The sequence below is a fragment of the Hibiscus syriacus genome, unplaced genomic scaffold (genome assembly GCF_006381635.1).
Source record: "Hibiscus syriacus cultivar Baekdansim isolate YM2019G1 unplaced genomic scaffold, ASM638163v2 tig00111947_pilon, whole genome shotgun sequence".
NCBI classification, from domain to species: domain Eukaryota; kingdom Viridiplantae; phylum Streptophyta; class Magnoliopsida; order Malvales; family Malvaceae; genus Hibiscus; species Hibiscus syriacus.
The window spans coordinates 650868-669334 of NW_024063219.1; the positions used below are offsets into that span (position 1 = coordinate 650868).

The 18467-nt window shown below is 31.7% G+C and overlaps 1 protein-coding gene across 2 annotated transcripts in view; it reads left to right on the forward strand.

Moving 5' to 3' along the window:
* Positions 1–10987: 10987 nt before the first annotated feature.
* The window catches only part of LOC120173367 (homeobox-leucine zipper protein HAT22-like), a 32465-nt gene continuing 24985 nt past the window's right edge, over positions 10988–18467 (forward strand). Inside the window, exons 1-3 of one of the 2 annotated variants that reach the window (XR_005521049.1) lie at positions 10988–11581; positions 11673–11752; positions 11850–12164. Coding sequence is in view for 1 of the 2 variants with exons in the window: in XM_039180564.1 (XP_039036495.1) it covers positions 11087–11581; positions 11673–11752; positions 11850–12132 (858 nt within the window). In the remaining variant the exon portion in view is untranslated. Of the gene's footprint in view, positions 11582–11672; positions 11753–11849; positions 12395–18467 lie in introns of those variants that run through there. The other variant, XM_039180564.1, reaches the window with a different exon arrangement.

An 18467-nucleotide genomic window follows, 5' to 3' on the forward strand; every position in this document is an offset into this window, starting at 1 on the left:
AAATCTAGTTTCTCTACACGCAAAACATGGGAGATGTAACAACTTTTGACTTATTCTTTTTATTTCATTTTTTATTTATTTACTTTATATATATTCTTCATTTTCTCCTAATTTTAATATTTTTATTTCTTTTTTACATTGTTATATATATATTTATTTATTTATTTTTTATTAATATTATTATATTAATATTTTTTATTATTCTTTTCTCATGTTTATTTTCATTTTTACAATCTAACACTTTTGACTTTTCAGGGATACTTTCAATCGATCAAAGATAATTAATTCGAATTGAATTTTTAAATTTCAATTTAAATTTTGATTTTCGCGATTAAGACAACCGATGAATTAATTGATACCGAAAGAGCGGTTTAAGGGTGCTAATCTTTCTTTGACCGTAACCGACTCTCGAACCCGACATGTTTCTGGTACAATGCAAATCAGGTAATATAGTGTCTGGTCTACCTAAATTCGTTTTAAATGGTCGGTAGCGACTCTAACCCAATCAATTTACGTCGAAGTCCAATTCGAGACTCAACCGAAAGACGGTTCCAACAAAGAGTTTGCGTATAAATGGGATTCATATGTACGGCATTTGTTCTTTTGTTTAAATAATAACAACAATAATCATACGTGGATAGAGATCTTCATATATATTCAAAGTCTACGGTCTATACAATTGTACCTAACTTTGTAATTTTCCCCTCACCTCTTAGCCTCTTCATGTAGTAGTTGGACTCATTTCCTTTTGAATTATCAAAATATAAACCATGAAATCTTGGTTATTGGTTTTATTAAAATTAGTGCGACGTCCATCATATAATTTAAGAAGATTATTTTCGTACATAAATAATGTCAAACTCTTGATTTCATGCCGTTTCAAGTTTGTTGTCTTTGACATTGAAATTATGAATTCTTTTAAACGTGAAAATTAATATTTTATATTATTTATTTGACTACAAACTTTTGTCTTATGAGAAATCTCAATAATTAATTACACTGCTTAAAATAATTGGCGTGCCATGTTAAAACTATAAAAACATATGATATAAAAGTATTTTGTATAAAATATAAAACACGGTTAATAAATATATAAATAAACTTTTACCGAATTCTAAACATTCATCATCGCCAACGTCGACCCTCCAAAACCATCCAGCTCCCACGGGATCAAGTGCCCGTCAAATCAAATCAGGTGCCCCCCCCCCAAACACCCAAAGAAAAAGCCACGTCTATATTGTTTAAATTAATTAGTTAAAAATAAAAAAATTAAATTTATTAAAATCAAATATGAATATTTCCTTTGTTTTCGCTTTTCCTTTCTTTACATCATAATTTATGCAATAAATTTTAAGCATCAATAATGATTGGAAGTATATTTTGGGTAGGTGGGGTATTTATATTATCTTTCAAATTCCAATTGATTAGCAATTATAATAATATTATCTTTGAGTCAAAATTTCAAACTTGATCGGCAAAATTCGCATAATATTTTACGTCTTAATTATTGTTTCTTTTTGCAAATTTTATATTTAATTTTGGTTGTGCAAGTGACAACTACCCAAAATCTCGATCTCATGTTGGTTACTTGTATTATTTATAAGTGATGACCGTGTTTTATAGGTGACCCGACTTTTTTACAAGTTAGCCGACAGAAGCATTATTGGGAAATGCTTACACAGTGTATAGGATAAGGAGGCAGTAGGTCCCCCATTGCTCTCCCACTTCAGCTTTCTACTTAAGCAAACATACTCATTCTTGGTCTTTAATCATATTTTATTTTTTAGTACAATTATAAAAAAAACACCCATAATATATAATTAAATAATTATTTTAGTATTTTATTTTCTATAAAATGATTCTTTATTATATATAAATTGTAAATAGACTAACCATCAATATTCTTTATCCGTGAAATAAATTTATGTTTAGAGTGTTGACGTGGTATGTGTCACATATTTAGGGACTGTTTGGATTATGGAATTGAGGATTATAGGTAGGATTTTTTTTCTAGATTGTAATACTCACGTTTGGATGGGAATGATTCCCAATAAGGGAGTAATAAACTATTCCCAACAGTAAAATTTTATGGCATTTTATCGAGAATGCTAATCTCATTCTTTGCTTAGGTATTTGTTTTTTCCCTTCAACTTGGACTAAAATGCCCTTGAAACAAAAGATTTATTTCAAAAATACCCTTACTTTTATTTTTAAAGCTATAGTCTTTTGTTTTCATAAATTTGTTAAAATTTATTTTCCCAAACCACAACTATATTTGTCCTTTTTTTACTATCCAATCCTGTTATACATTTTATTTATTTATTTATTATCATCACTTTTTATATATTAATTAAGATTAAAAGAATATATGGTATATTTACTCTTTTTTGTTGGATAATTCAATTTCATTACCCAAGAAAACAGAGAACAAGCTAAATAAAAAATTGATCCCTACATAAACAACAATTTAAAACTACTGAACAACCAGTAAAACATCAACAATTTAAAACTACTGAACAACCAGTAAAACATCAAAGAACAAAAAAACAACACCCCAACTCAAAAGATACCCCAACTTGCACAGAGGGCAACATTCATCCGGTCAGCTCTGTTGATAGTCCAGTCACTCAATCGAATCTGGATGGCTTCTCGAACATCATTCATCACCTCATCCACCACTCTAGCTCTACCCCGAATAACCTGCTATTTTTCTCCTTCCAAATGCTATACACATGACCAGCCAAAGCAAGTTTCATCACTTTCACAATGAGATACTTACCTTTGAAGCATTGAATAGCCCATGCCAATTCCCTATCCCAAAAGCTAACTCCACGATTAACACCGCATAAAGTAAGCATAATACCCCATAATTCTCTCACAAAACCACACCCAAAGAACAGATGATCCCTAGTCTTAGCCTCAATACCACAAATCATACATTTGTCATTATCAATATTCAATCTCATTCGTAGAAGCCTAACCCGAGTAGGGAGTCCATCCAAGATAGTCATCCACAAAATAATGCTTTGCTTTGGAATACGCCCAATAAACCAAACCAACTGATGCCAAAAGACCTTATGAGCCTTAATGCGCAAATCCTCCCAAATCTATCTTGTGTTAAGATCTCTAACCGAGCTAGAAAATAACTGAGAAATAACAGGCCTCATTTTCAATATACTCTTGAAGCTCCAGCTGGTATTTAAAGGGATACTCATCTGCTAAAACTCAGAATTCTTAATCACATAAGAGTGAATCCATACCACTCATAGAGAGGCTTCATTAGCCAATAACTTTTTAATCAAATGCACAATGCATACTTTATTCCAGCCACATATATCTATTACACCCAGACCCCCTTCAGATTTCAGTAAACATATTTATCTCCAGTTAACTCGAGCACCATTAGTACACAGATCGGCCCCCTTCCAGAAGAACCGAGAGCATAATTTTTCAATTTTCCTAATTATCGCTTGAAGTAGAATGATTTGTCTACACCAGTCGTTAGTTATACTGAAAAGAACAGCTCGAACAAGTTGCAGTCTACCAGTAAAGCTCAAGTTCCTATTAACCCACGAATTCAACTTTCCCTAATTTTATCAATCAGGCATTGGCAATCTTTCGCTGCAAGCTTTCTAGTCACCAAAGGGACTCCCAAATATCTCACAGGTAGTTTCCCTAATTTAAATCCAGTAATATCTTTTGTAACAGTGCACTGCACAGCAAATATCCCAACAACATAGATCTCACATTTAGTGGCATTTAACTTCAACCTCGACATCGTATAGAAAGCATCTAATACATACTACACACCAATGATAGAGTCTATAGAACCTTTGCAGAATATAAGTAGGTCATCATCAAAACAGAGGTGAGTTAGGCTAATCTTTCTACTCTGGGGATGGAATTTAAAAAGTCCCTTCAAAGCAACCATATTCAGTAAACTAGACACTACATTCATTGCAAGGACAAAGAGGTATGGTGAGAGGGGGTCACCCTTCCTTACACCTCTAACATCCCTAAAGTAACTAACTATGCTTCCATTAAACACGATATAATAACTAGGGTTTGTAAAATAAGCCTAATTCCAGCCAATGAACTTCTTAGGCAGACCCAAAACATACAGAATAACACCAAAAAACTCCCAATTTAAAGAATCAAATGTTTTTTGTAAGTCAGTTTTCAGAGCACACCTTGGAGAAATATTACTTATAGCATAACCCCTAACAAGCTCTTGAGCAAAAAAAGTGTTATCCACTATGCTCCTCCCCTTTACAAATGCAGTCTGATTTTTAGAGATCATACTAGGGAAAACAGAAGACAACCAATTAACTATAATTTTTGTCATTATCTTATAGATCACAAAACAACAAGAAATAGGTCTAAAATCTTTAACAATATTTGGATTAGGCACTTTTGGCTCAAGGACTATAGTCGTTGCATTAAAAGAAGTGAGTATAAATGATTCATCAAAATAGTACTTAATGGCAGCCTTTAAATCTTCACCAACTATCGATCAAGCTCTCTTAAAAAATAAGGAATATAGCCATCTGGCCCAGGGGATTTGTTATTCCCTTGCCCCCCCATATGGCTTCCTTTATCTCCATATCATAGACTTCTCTACATAAAGTATCAGCAGCACCCATAGGTAAGGAATAATTAAGAAGATCTCTAATAATTTTGATATTACAACCCTTAACATTTGAATCAACCACCTCAACTGATTTTTAAAAAAGTTGATCACCTCATTGGATATCTCTTCAAAAGTATCAAGCCTAACTCTATTTTAATCATAGAGAACCCTAATTTTATTGCTCTTCCTCTTGTTAGTCACCATAGAATGAAAACAATGTGTCCCTTGATCACCATATCTAATCAAAATAACTTTCTCTTTTTGCTTATAGAAAAGCAATTCAGCTTCCTCAACAGTTTTCAACTCCCTTTCAACTTTCAACTCAGTATTAATATTATTACCAATGGTATCAGATTCTAAATTTTCCAGTTGGATTTTTATCAATTCCTCTCTCTTTTGCTTTACCTGACCTGAAATGTCATTAAATTGAGCCTTATTAAGCTCTTTAAGGCAACTCTTCAATCTTTTGAGCTTTAGAAAAAGAACTTGAGTTGGGTTTCCTGTAACCAGGGCCTGCCAAGACTCCTCAACAATAGATATAAATTGTGGGTGCAATGCCCAAAAGTTGAAGAACTTAAAAAGTTTAGGCCTGGCTACTGGTGCTTCCTTGTGCAGCCAAACTAGAGCAGGACAATGATTCGAATCACATGGAGCTTGGAATTCAACCTCTGAGTTAGGAAACGTTCTAATCCAGTTTGAATTAACAAGTACACAATCTAATTTACGTGTCATGTAAGTTTCTTATTGCTTGTTCGACCAAGTAAACAGAGGGCCACTAAAAGGATGATCAAAAAGCCCCAACTCCTCTACACGGTTCTAAAAATCATAAATATAAACATTCAAACTAGCACTAACAGAAACTAAACTTTCCTCAACATTTAGAATGACATTGAAGTCACCTCCTATCAACCAAGGCACATTACACACTGTATTTTCCATTGAACTCAATTGATTCCATAGTAGCTTGCGAATATTACCATCATTTGAACCATAGACCACAGTTATGCAAATAACATTTCCCCCAATAGTAGCCTTAATGGAAATGCTCTGGCAAAAATCAGAGCAAACAATACAACTCAAACTTTTATGCCAAAGAAACCAAATATGACCATTAACAACATGATTGTAATTTCAATATGATTCATAGTCACCAAACCTCTGATTCAAAATTTCCCCAGACTTATTCTCATTCACTCTAATTTCGAGAAGACATAAGATACTTATTTGGCAACTAACAGCCTACCGCAACACCTTATTTTGCTTGAGAGGATTATTAAATTCCATTACATTCAAAAAACAAACTAATATGAAATAATAGAAGTGGAAGAAGTGCCACCTCTGTCTTCCAATTTCTTAACTTTTTCAACATGCTCATTCTTCTTTTGCTTCATGTCTTGTACTATTTTTACCACTCCAAGAGAAGCACCTTTATGCTTTCTACCAGAATCCTCATAAGGCATACCTAACAAGCTTTCATGATCAATAGAGCTAATAATCTCATATTTATTTCTTGATCCTCCCATAACATGTTTACCCCCTCTTTAGCTGGTATGCCTCTTCCTCTCTTAAGAGGAGGATTACTTCCCTGGTCAGGATTTAATACAATAGCTTCATGAACAAGTTGTTTGGTCTCCTTCACATTCTCTTTACCAGAGTAAGCTTTATCTTTTCCAGGGCAAGTCCCATCTATAACTGTATTAGAACTTGTAGCAGCAAACTTAGTAGAATTATTTTCATCATTGGCATTTCCAGTGGCCATCCCATCATTAGCATCTTCATTACTGATGACAGTAACATCCATTTTAACCTCTTGCATAAACCCCTTTACCCTCCAAATTTGTTCTACCTTTTCCCCCTAAGTGTAGTATTTCCCCAAATTTCCAAATCGACTACACTCAACACAAGATATAGGCATCCAAGGTACACTAACTTTAATCCTAACCACTGACTCATCACATAACAGCACATCAACATGGTCCGGAATCTTTGAACTAGCTGAGATATCAATACATACTCGAGTATATTCAAGTCTTTCTCTAGTAGCTGTGATCGAATCTATGAGGAGAGTCTTACCTATTGCACTAGCAATACAACTAAGTTATTTATTTGAAAATAGCTCCAAAGGGAAATTATACAGTTGGATCTAAACTGGCATTCAAACCAAATCGAAATGCAACTCTTTCAAATCTGGTTCCCACTTCCTAAGAAAAATTGGCTTATGTTGAACATGCCAAGGACAATTCTCTAAAATCGAGTCCCTAGCAGAAGAATTAACAAATGAAAAACAAACAAATTTGAGCCAGCCAAACTAACCTTAACCAGAGAAGCTTTACCCCACACCAATTTAACAATCTTATGCATAGAACCAAAATTCGGAGTAGAGCCAACAAACTGCCCAACCAATGCATATCTCCATTCTAAGATCCCTTCCTCAAACACATGACGTAGAGGTTTCACAACAAAAAAACCCTCAACCTCCATCGGGGGAAAGAAATCCAGCTTCTGCTCATTCCCCACCGCAAATAGCTACCTCCAATCAGTAGGTACCTCTACAGACATAGCCCAGTAAATCCCCCAAGAAAATTACCATAAATAGCAAAAAATAAACAAAGAATCGAGGAAGAAATGACTTCGTCTTCAATCGCTATTACCCCAACTAACATGCTCCGAGAGAGAAAACTTAACGTGCGCCATTTATAGTATTTTTATATTTATATTTACTCTTTTAATATACCCATTTATCTTTTAAATTTTGTAAAAAAATTATATAAATTTTATGAATTTAAATTTAATAAAAAATATATAAATTGAAAATAATACATTAATATATTTTCTATGAATTTTTATATAAATATTTTCATTTGAATATTTGGAATTCAACTTGTTAAAAAATATCATAAGGACAATTTAGTAAAATATGTATTTCAGTAACGTTTTATTCCTTTAACCAAACACTGTAATCATACATTCCTGTCAACAAACCAAACACAATAATGTAACATTCCGAGTAATGTGTAAGGTAATGTAACATTCTGAAAATATTATTCCCGAAGGTAATGTTACATTCCATGAACCAAACACCCCCTTAAAGTAAATGTGACATATACCACATGTAAATGAGTGATGATATGGCACGTGTTTAACGGATTTAAAAATATTTTTGTAAGACGAGCATATATACATTAACCATAAAAAATTTTATATGGGTGGTACAAACAAAATTTTAAGGTGAACATGATCAATAAAACAAATAACTAATTAAAGAAAAATTGAATTTTAGGGTGGACACGCATCCATCCTAACATGGATGTGAATCCACCACCTCATTATTTTTAACATGTAAATATTGTCATGTTAACAAATAACATTGACCATCAATATAATTTTATTTAACCATATATATTTTTCTCTAAAATAAACATCAGAGACTAAAATGTATTAAAATTCAAACTCTAAAATAATTATTTACTAAATGTTACAACTATTTTTATTAGGATAAGATCAAATTGCACAATGTAATTTTTTTTACACGGATTTATAATTATTGAACGAGTGGAAACATAAGGTTTAGATTAATAGCATGAAATGACAAAATATTCACTGAAAAATGAGTTAGTTAATCGCAATCTTTTATTTCTACTCACGTTTAAACATGTATAAAACTAAAAAAATACATGAAAAAATAAATCTTATTTTTTGTATTTTTACTTATCTAATAATTTTAAATATATATAAAACCGAAGAAGTTTTATATTATATAAAATAATGTTAATCATTTTTATCATTGTAATTTGGGTAAACTATACCAATGACCATCCAACTATAACCATTTTTCATTTTGACCACAATTTTTGAATTATTATCAATCAGACCATCCAACTATTTAGATGTATTCAATCAAGTCACTAGTCATTAACAGTTAAAGGAAGTGCTAATGTGACAGCTAATAAAAGTGGCATAATTTACATTTAGTATTTATTACTTACACAATATATCAAAATGGTCATAATTTTAAATTAATTCAATATATTTAATCATCTAATTATATGATAACACATGTTATGATATCATTGGAGGGTTTTTATTAATTACCATACGATGGAAGGAAAATAAATTGGAACAACATAATTTCTTGGGAATTCGAACCTGGGACTTAATGGTTCATAAACAACAACCTCAGCCACTGTTTCAAGATAAGTTTATGGTATAATGGTTACATCAACTAATAATTATCTTAAAATATAATAAAGGCGAGAATAATGAAAATAAAAGCAACACTAAACTACTCGATCCAACCCGCTATAAATTATTAGTTTATTCTTTTATATTTATATTCGAGGGTTGAGTTTAAGAAAAAAATATATTATTTGTATTATTTAAATTATAATAAATAATTATAAATGTATTATTTTAACTATTTTAAAGTATTAATATATTCGAATAAGGGTGGAGTCAGATTTAAGATAAGAAATCACCGACCCGACCCAAACAAGTATAAATTACTAGTTTACCTTTTTTTTATATTCAAACCGGGTCGAGTTTAAGGCAAAAATATTGTTTTAACCATTTAAAATGTAAGAAATAACTATAAGTATATTATTTTAAATGTTTTAAAATATTAACTTATTCGAATCAAATTGGGGTGGGTGAATATAAACAATATATTTTTTTGGGTGGGATGGGTTGAATATAAATAATATATTTTAAAATACTAATTTATTTGAATCAAGTCGTTTTAGTGTTACTTCTATTTTCATTTTTCAGACCTTCATTATATTATAAGATAAATATTAGTTTATGTAAGCATCATACCAGAACTTGTCTTAGAGTAGTGATTGAAGCTCTTGGTTATGAACCAAGAAGGCTCAGGTTCAAATCTCCCCCACCCCCAGGAAAATATGTTGTTTCAATTTATATCCTACAAAATATGGTGACATGTCATCTGATTGGAGGAAAAATATTTAAATTAAATATAAATAAAATTATTAAAAACCTTTTAATGATATCATGGCATGTGTCATCATATAATTGGAGTGTCAAATATATTAAATTAATTTAAAATAATGATCAATTTAATAGATTATTTAAATAATAAGAACTAAATAAAAATTATATTAATTTTATTAATTGTCATATCAATAATTTTGTAACTGTTAACTATTAGTGTCCTAATTGAATATATTTAAATAATTAGATAGTATGAAATTTTAAAAATAATAGTTAAAATGAAAATGATCAAAATTTAAAAAAATTATCATTGTATTTTTATATGCCCAGTTGGAATTATGAGAGAGAGAATGGATATCTTTTTCCAATCTCAATGCTCATAATTATAAGCAGGGGGAAAGTAAAACTGGTCACCAGCTTCTTGAAATAAGAAAAGAGATATTTGGTAAGCAAGGGTGACATGGTACCCATCTCCAACCAGTTAAACCAGACATGGAGTGGGAGACAGTTCATGTGGTCTGTTGTAAAGGGAACTTGTTAGTATCCAATGATGTCCTCTCTACCCCATTATTTTCAATTAATTAAGTCAGGCTTTAATAATTCCTCAATTTAATACTATTATTGCTTAGGTAACCTTTAAACGGGTGCAATAACATAGGCCCAGTACATTAATTATCGAGTATTATTTCGGGAAATCGCAAAGAGACACAGAGAGAAAATTATGATATATATACAAAGAATTATTTAATTTATGTTTGAGGTTGATGATTGTTCATCCTAATAATATTATTTCAAATTACGAATTTAAATGTTTTTCTTAACTATATAACATATGTTACTATAATACTGTTACATTTAATACTTGTTGACAATTATCACTAAATTTTGTTATAAACGTAAAAAATATATTTATCTAAAAATTAAACCTATGAAGAAAGAAGTATAACAATATATATATATATAACGACATAAAATTTTAAAATTTATTTTTTATCATTGAACTAGTAGATAAGAAGAAAATGGTGAACGTAAGAAACAAGTAGACATAAAAGAGAGAAAGGGGGTAGTATTAATAGTTAAAGATGGTAGATGAATGCAAGGAGTGGCCAAGTGCTGACGAATCATTCCCCTGATCTGTTAACAGCAGCCATGTGGATTGTGGGTATATCTCTATAGGAAAGTGCCTTGTTTGTTTATTAAGATAATGTTTGATAAATGTAGTGGGGTTCAAATGGTCAACCTTTGTATAGAGAGGAAGAGAAAGAAAGAAAGAAAGAGCTTACGTTATGGTTTTTTCTCACAACAATTCATTCCTCTGATTAATAATCATAGCCACCCCACCCACCCACCTACCCACCCAACTCCCCTTCTTAAGACCCCTTTTGCACCCTCATACCATTTCAAACATCCCCCTCCCCTTCGTCTTTCTCTTTATTTTCACATTTCTTAACCAAGCCACAAAAAACCCCTCTCCAACTCCATTGGTAAAACAAAAAGATCTTGAGCTTAATGGGTCTTGATGGGGATGCATGTAATACTGGCCTTGTTCTGGGGTTAGGCTTCTCCTCCACCCTTGAAACTCCCACTAAGAAGCCATCATGTCTCAAGTTTGAACAACAACGGCCACCCACGACGGCGGCGCCACCGCCATGTTTTGAACCGTCGTTGACCTTGGGGCTTTGTGGTGATCAGTTTTACCAAGTGACCAAAAAGATTGACGTCAATAAAGGTGGTTATCTTCTTCATCACCATGATCAGGAGCCTACAGCCGATGATTTGTATCGTCGTCAAGCTTCTCCCTATAGCGCTGTTTCTTCGTTTTCTAGTGTCAGAGTCAAGAGAGAAAGAGAGCTTAGCAGCGAGGAAGTAGAGATAGAGAAGAACTCATCTAGAGTTAGTGATGAAGATGAAGACGGTGTTAATGCAAGAAAGAAACTTAGGCTCACTAAAGAACAATCTGCTCTTCTCGAGGAAAGCTTCAAACAGCATAGCACTCTCAACCCCGTTAGTTCTCTCATCTTTTTCCTCAAATCCTTCCTCTCTCTATATTTAAATCACGATATCTAATCTTTGGTTCTATTTTATGCTGAAACAGAAGCAAAAGCAAGCTTTAGCAAAGCAATTGAACATGACGGCTAGACAAGTTGAAGTTTGGTTCCAGAACAGGAGAGCAAGGTAAATCCATCGTCCATTAAGTTTGTCTTTTTTAATTCATCAAGCAAATCATGAAAAAAAAATCTTTGTTTTTAATTTTGTATGTGTGTGTGTACAGGACAAAGCTCAAGCAAACTGAGGTGGACTGTGAGGTCTTGAAGAAGTGTTGTGAAACACTGACAGATGAAAACAGGAGACTACAAAAGGAACTACAAGAACTCAAGGCACTGAAAATGGCGGCTCAGCCTTTTTACATGCAGATGCCGGCGGCTACTCTCACCATTTGCCCTTCTTGTGAAAGAATAGGCGGTGTTGCCGACGTCAATTCCAAGAGCCCATTTTCGATGGCTTCGAAGCCTAATTTCTACAATCCCTTCTCCAATCCTTCTGCAGCATGTTGATCAAGTTCTTTGGAACTTGGTATAGGAAGAAGACTACCTGCCACAACCCATTTTTTGGTTAAAGGGCTTTGTAGTGAATAAAAAAGTTAGCTAATTTGTAGAAAACAAAATTGTATAATTACTGATCAATCTTTTCATCTTTTTCTTTCTTTCAAATATATATGTTTGTAAATGATCATTAGAAGAAGATATAGTATCTATGAAGCGATTACTCTTATTATTATTAATTCTTTCCTTCCGTATCTAATGATAGATTTCTTGTTCTCCATCAACTTCCCCTTTAAATTTTATATTGTTAAGATCTGATTTTATCGATATGGACATACAAGCAACATTTGATTGAATTCAAAGTGTTAAATTATGACATTGTATTCTGTTCCGAAGAGTTAAATAAAAAAATACGAGTAAATAATGGTGTTCACATTGACTTTCTTCTTGGTGCACATGTTAGTTGAAAATAAACCATGCACTTTCCCATGAAACTTCTTCTTACACATATGTCAGGGAACTGGTTCTTTGTATTATTAATTACAATATTTAAGAATGGAGGACCAATATTTATTTAAAAAAGGAATATTGGTGGTATGAAACAACAAATATCCGATAATCTTATCTTTTGGTAGGGATGTAAATAAGAATGTAATTATTGGAAGTGTTTAGTGGGAAAGGGTGATCCATCCAAGTATGATGGTGTCGACCTTTTAGGATGTCTGGGATGAAGAAGAAAATGGGTTGAAGCTTATGGTTAATTGAGAGAGAAAAAGAGAAGCTCACGTGTTTTTGTGTTTCTTACATGAGAGAGAGAGAAAAAAAGAAATGGATGGTGGTGAGAGGCGTCCACACTAAGAAAGGAATGGATGGTTCAGTTGCAAAATCTAAGACCCAGGGAATGGAGAGAGAAGGGTTAGTGGGTACTCGTTTCCTTAAATTTTAATATTGTTTTATATTTTATAATTTTTGATTATATATTTTTACTAAAAATCTGTTTTTATTTTCTTAAAATTTTATAAATTTATGTATATTATTAAAATTATATATATTAAAATTCACTCTTTAAAATAAAACTATGTGTCTATTTCCGTACATATAAAAAATGGGTTAAAGGAGAAATGGAGGGCTCTAGGCTTAAGCCTAGTCTGATGCTGTCTCTTTAAGGGAACCGGTGGGTCATATCCCACGTGATGTCCCCCAATGGTTTCTATCTCTACACATAATATGCAAATTTTGAGGCAGAAAGCTCTTTTCTTTTCCCTCGATTATGTTGATTAGAATTTCCATATCATTCCAAAAGCTTTATATTCCACTTTACAACAATGGAACCTATCTTAGGTTTCATCAACTTCACCAAGTGGATGGTCCAGGAGTCATTGGACTTCCTTTGCAAGTAATTCAGGTATGCCTTATGGTCACCCTCCAGATATCGGTACAAAAAGTAACATGAATGATGGGTTCTAAAGCAATGATCCATTTTTTTAGTGTACTGAGAAAATAAACTTTTAAAATTGCATCAAAACAAAATTAATATGACAATATTCTCTGAAGTTTGCTTGTGAATATATTGATACCTAGGGGTGAATACGAAAATTTAGATCATAGTGTTAATTATCTCTAAAACGATATTAATATTCTTTTAAAATAATATTTTATATGAAATTACATATATTTTTTTAAAAATGGAGTGTCAACTAACAACCCTTTCTAAAAGGGTGGCTTTGCCACGATAATATATTTTTGTGTAATTTTATATCAAATTGATGGCGTGAAATTAGGGTATGGACCAACAAATAATGATTAACCAGTGAGAGCAGCTTCCTTGAAAATAGGGTGACTTTCCAGGAATCTGCACGAGTCTTGGCTCCCTCATTCTCATCATCACTTTCGTCACCCAATATTTTTACCATCGCCATCATCATTATGCGGACTCTTCAACCCTGTTTTTTGAACTTCAAACCTAAAAAATAATTATTTAATTGGACCAGCATTATTTACTTTGTTATTACTACTCCATTTGTCTCTTTCAAATCGTATTTTCTTGTCTTCGTGTGATAAGAACAAGTGGAGGAAAGAGCAAAGCTCCTCGAGCGGGAACATTGACGTATCTCCTCTAATTTAATACAAAAGATTCTCATCTATTTCTGTTGGTATAAAAAACTAAGAATGATGGAGTATTAATTAATCAATAATCTCCACTTTTACATGATTAAAAGATTTTGCCTTACCGTGTGTGCCGACGTATTTTTTATACTTAAACATAAACTCCAAAGACATGTGTCTCGTGTTGGCTAATTTGTCGGTTCATGGTACTTTTTTCTTTTAGACTTGGATATGGTGCATTATTTAATTCTGTTTTATTTTTCATTAATTAAGGTTTGATAGCAACTAAGCTTTTTTTTTGTTAGGCTTTATATTTAAGATTTTATATTGATTAATTTATATCGATTCGGATCACATATTTGATTTTTATAAGTGAGTCTTTCAATAAGGATTTTCTATATACACAATGACTCGAACATGATATTTTATTCAAGCGATATAAAACTGATTACCACCTGAATAACTCGGTTAGTAACTAAGCTGTTTTTTTAACGCAGACAATATCCGATTCTAATGAAACAGCAAAGCATATTTTAAAAACAACCTACGTGTTGTTTTGTATTAGATGACAACCTCCCTCCATTTATGGATAACCTTGATTGCATGCCTGCACCAATCAAGCTTACATCAGCCCATTAAACAAAATTAAAGAAACAAGACATTGTCAAGATCGATTTATTTATTTTAGTTTGGTTCAGGTTTGTTTAAAGTTTTGTTACCATCCGACTCCCGATTTGAGTTGACTGGATTTGTATAGTTCAATTTAATTATTACTTAATAAAATTTTTATTTTCATTTTAGTTTTATATATTTTTTAAAAACGGGGTAAACTTTTGCTTTAACTATAACAAAATATATAAATTTAGATTAACTTATGATTTTTACCTCTCTATCATAAAAAAACTAAATATTTAGTTATATTTATTTTTTTATTTTTTATTCATTTTACTATTTATATTGAGGATATAATTACTCAAGGACGGAGCCAGAATTAAATTATGAGGGCAAACAGGAATTTAAATATCGGTCCGCTATCAGAATAGAGACAAATATATAGAGGTAAAAATGTCATTTGAAATCGTTATCACGCAATCGCGATACCCACAATAGCATCCGCTATTGCGATAATCGTAATAAACGCAACGTAATCGAAAACACTACCGTCACTATAATTTGAATCTACGAGGCAAGTTGTTTAATTTTAAAATAAATATATCTTTAAAAAGTAATTAAATCATAAAAAAGAGATTGATGGTATAATTTACTAATTTTAACATTTGAATATCATAAAAAATAATTAAATCGCATAAACTTTAGGTCAATACTTAATTCTATTAATTTTAAAATTGATAATATCTCAAAAGTAATTCTACCAATAAATTTGGGTACAAAAACTTAATTTTAATATTTTCAAAATATTCAATGACCTAAAATGTTATTAGTCAGTCAATGTTAGGGGCAGCTGCCCCCTCCCATCCAGAAGGTGGTTTTGTCCATGTAATTAGTCATTCTAATAATATTGTTTTCATGTTTAAACGTTGGTTATCTGTTGAATATATAATGTGTTTTGCCACAACACCAAATATTTAAATAGTAAAATAATAAAATTAATATTAATATAAAAATAGTTTTTTTAAAAAATAAAAAAACAGATATTTTCTAACATAATAAATATACTATTGAATCTTAAAAACAAATATTTTTCCTATTTTTTAACATTTTAATAAGGTTTAGGAGGTAATCATTATACACACAATATTATTTGAACTTAAATCATTTAAAATTTATTTTAGAATTGAAATCGCTTTTTGATTTTTTTACTATTTTTTATACGACGGGATTCAACGGATAATCACCTTTAATTTAATCGATATGCTTGAAAGGAAGAAAAAAAGGGGAGTGAAATAATGAATTAAGTAGGTTTTTTGATGAATTATGTAGACTTAACTGTAAACCGATTTGGTGGTTGGTTTGATTAATATGTAGGGCCAAATCTTGATTAGGGTTAGGCAGGAGATTAGGTCATCATTATTGTTTTGATTAAACAGCCTCAACACGATTCCTCCGTGATTAACAAGTGGGATTAATGATAACTTCAGCGCTTTCAAATCGGGGAAAAAGGAGCCGACCTAGAAGACCAGGAGTGAGATTAAAGCATAATAACAATATAACTATGAATATTTGATATTTAGATGGTATATAATTGTATGTATTATTAATGAATTAGATTAATGATATAATTTTAAAAATGATATATTTATTAGTATTTAATTAACAAAAAATAACTAGAATTATGAGAATAGGTCGTTTTTAGTCAAACTCCTTTCGAGGGAGTATAAGATTGCACAATAATTAAAGTCAAAAGGAAATGGGGGGGAGGGTTTATTTTCACACACCCGATGAAGAGGCCCACTCCAATTAAGTCTTGGAATGATGAGCCGAAACCAATGATATGGATACCATGTGATTTTGTTGCCCTTGTTCAGGACATTCAGGACTTACTTTTGAAAGCAAAGGTAGTCGGCAGATACAATCATAACCAAATTGGGTCCTCCTCCGTCGGTGAAAGATTTTAAATTTTATAAATGATTTTCTTATGACTAATATTATGAACAAAACAAACATACCAAAAATTGTATGTATGGCATCAAAATACAAAGCTTGTTGATGTCTTTGGAGGTGGGGTGAATACAATACGGGGCCGTTTAGGGTCTCGATTTTCTTTTATTAGGGATCTTTTAAAGGATCATTTTCATTATAACAAATTCATAATTCATGTAGGCATAGATTTGAAAACATTTTAAAAAGATTGACATACATAAATTAATTATGCAAAAAATGGATGGATACAATACAACTAGTAAAATAGAAAATGACCTGAAGGAAGTTCAGATTTTAACGTGGATATTTTTTTATCCTAAAATATAAATTATATATATCAGTGACTTTACGTAACCCGTAAGAGAAGTGAACCATAGAAATTTCAATGATAACCGTTCAAACCAAACCTAATTTGTTATTTCCTGCATCGTCAATTGGTAAAAGTTGGAAATTATGAGGCCAGAAAATGGAGGAGTGAGTCATATTCGAAACCGAGTCAAGAAAAGGGGCCCATGTGTGAGGTGTGTTTGAAGAAGCTTGACCCCATCAAAACACATGACTGTGTGGCATTACCATGTTTCATATGTTATCAATTCCATCATCCTAAAGCAAAACCAAATCATTCATACGAATAGTATTTCCATGACCCCAACACTCACCTTGCCATAGAAACAAACAAAATATATGTTAAAAAAATCTCAAATAACGATTACAACACGAAACCGTCGTTGTTATTGTACCATTTCGACAATTTTCCATGATTGATGTTTATCCCTGACCTGCTTCTGCATCATGAATTTCTTATTGTAATGAAAGGACATCAATCTTATCATTAGAAACAGAATTAAACGAAAACAGAAGATAGTGTAAACGAAAAATAATGACAAGTTGATAATGCAGCCATCAAACCTGAGGCCATTCCTTTTATGGTTATGTTAATCTAATCATGAATTCACACCATTATTTCAATGGGTCCTCTTCATCTAATTTTTAGCTTTCTATTTTTGAAAAATTAAATTGAAATTATTGAACATAACGAGAATTGGAATGAGACAATCAAGCTGTATTTAGATTTATCAGACCATTTAAGTTTGGTCCAAAAATGACCACTCTTTCTTTGTTTTCCCCACTCGGTTTCTTTTGAGTGTTGCGTTGCCTAATTTCTGCTTTGCAATCTATGCTTCAAACGGGCCATATTTGCACAACAGAGACACAAAATTTACACCCTCAAATCTTGGGCCATGGTTCCATAGTCCTTCACCAGATTAAAAAAAACACAGGGTTTTATTATTTTTTTGGATAATTCAATTTTATTACCCAAAGAAGACGAAGCTATTACAAAACACCGATCACAAAATGATCCACAGACTTGTTTAGTCAAACTGGCCCTAAAGTTTTTGTAGATCAAATGGCCTTTAAACTTTGTGAATCTTTGTAACATTCTCTACTTAGTCTAACCATAAATTAAATTAGAGGAGATCACATTAATTGATTGAAAACTAATTCAGAAACGAAATAAAAATTAAATTGAACAATCAAGCTACTAAACAATTAATAAGAGGATTAAACCACTAACATATAAATTTTGAGGTCTACTAATATTAAAAAACTAAGGAAAAAAACTCTAGCCGCTTTCTTCA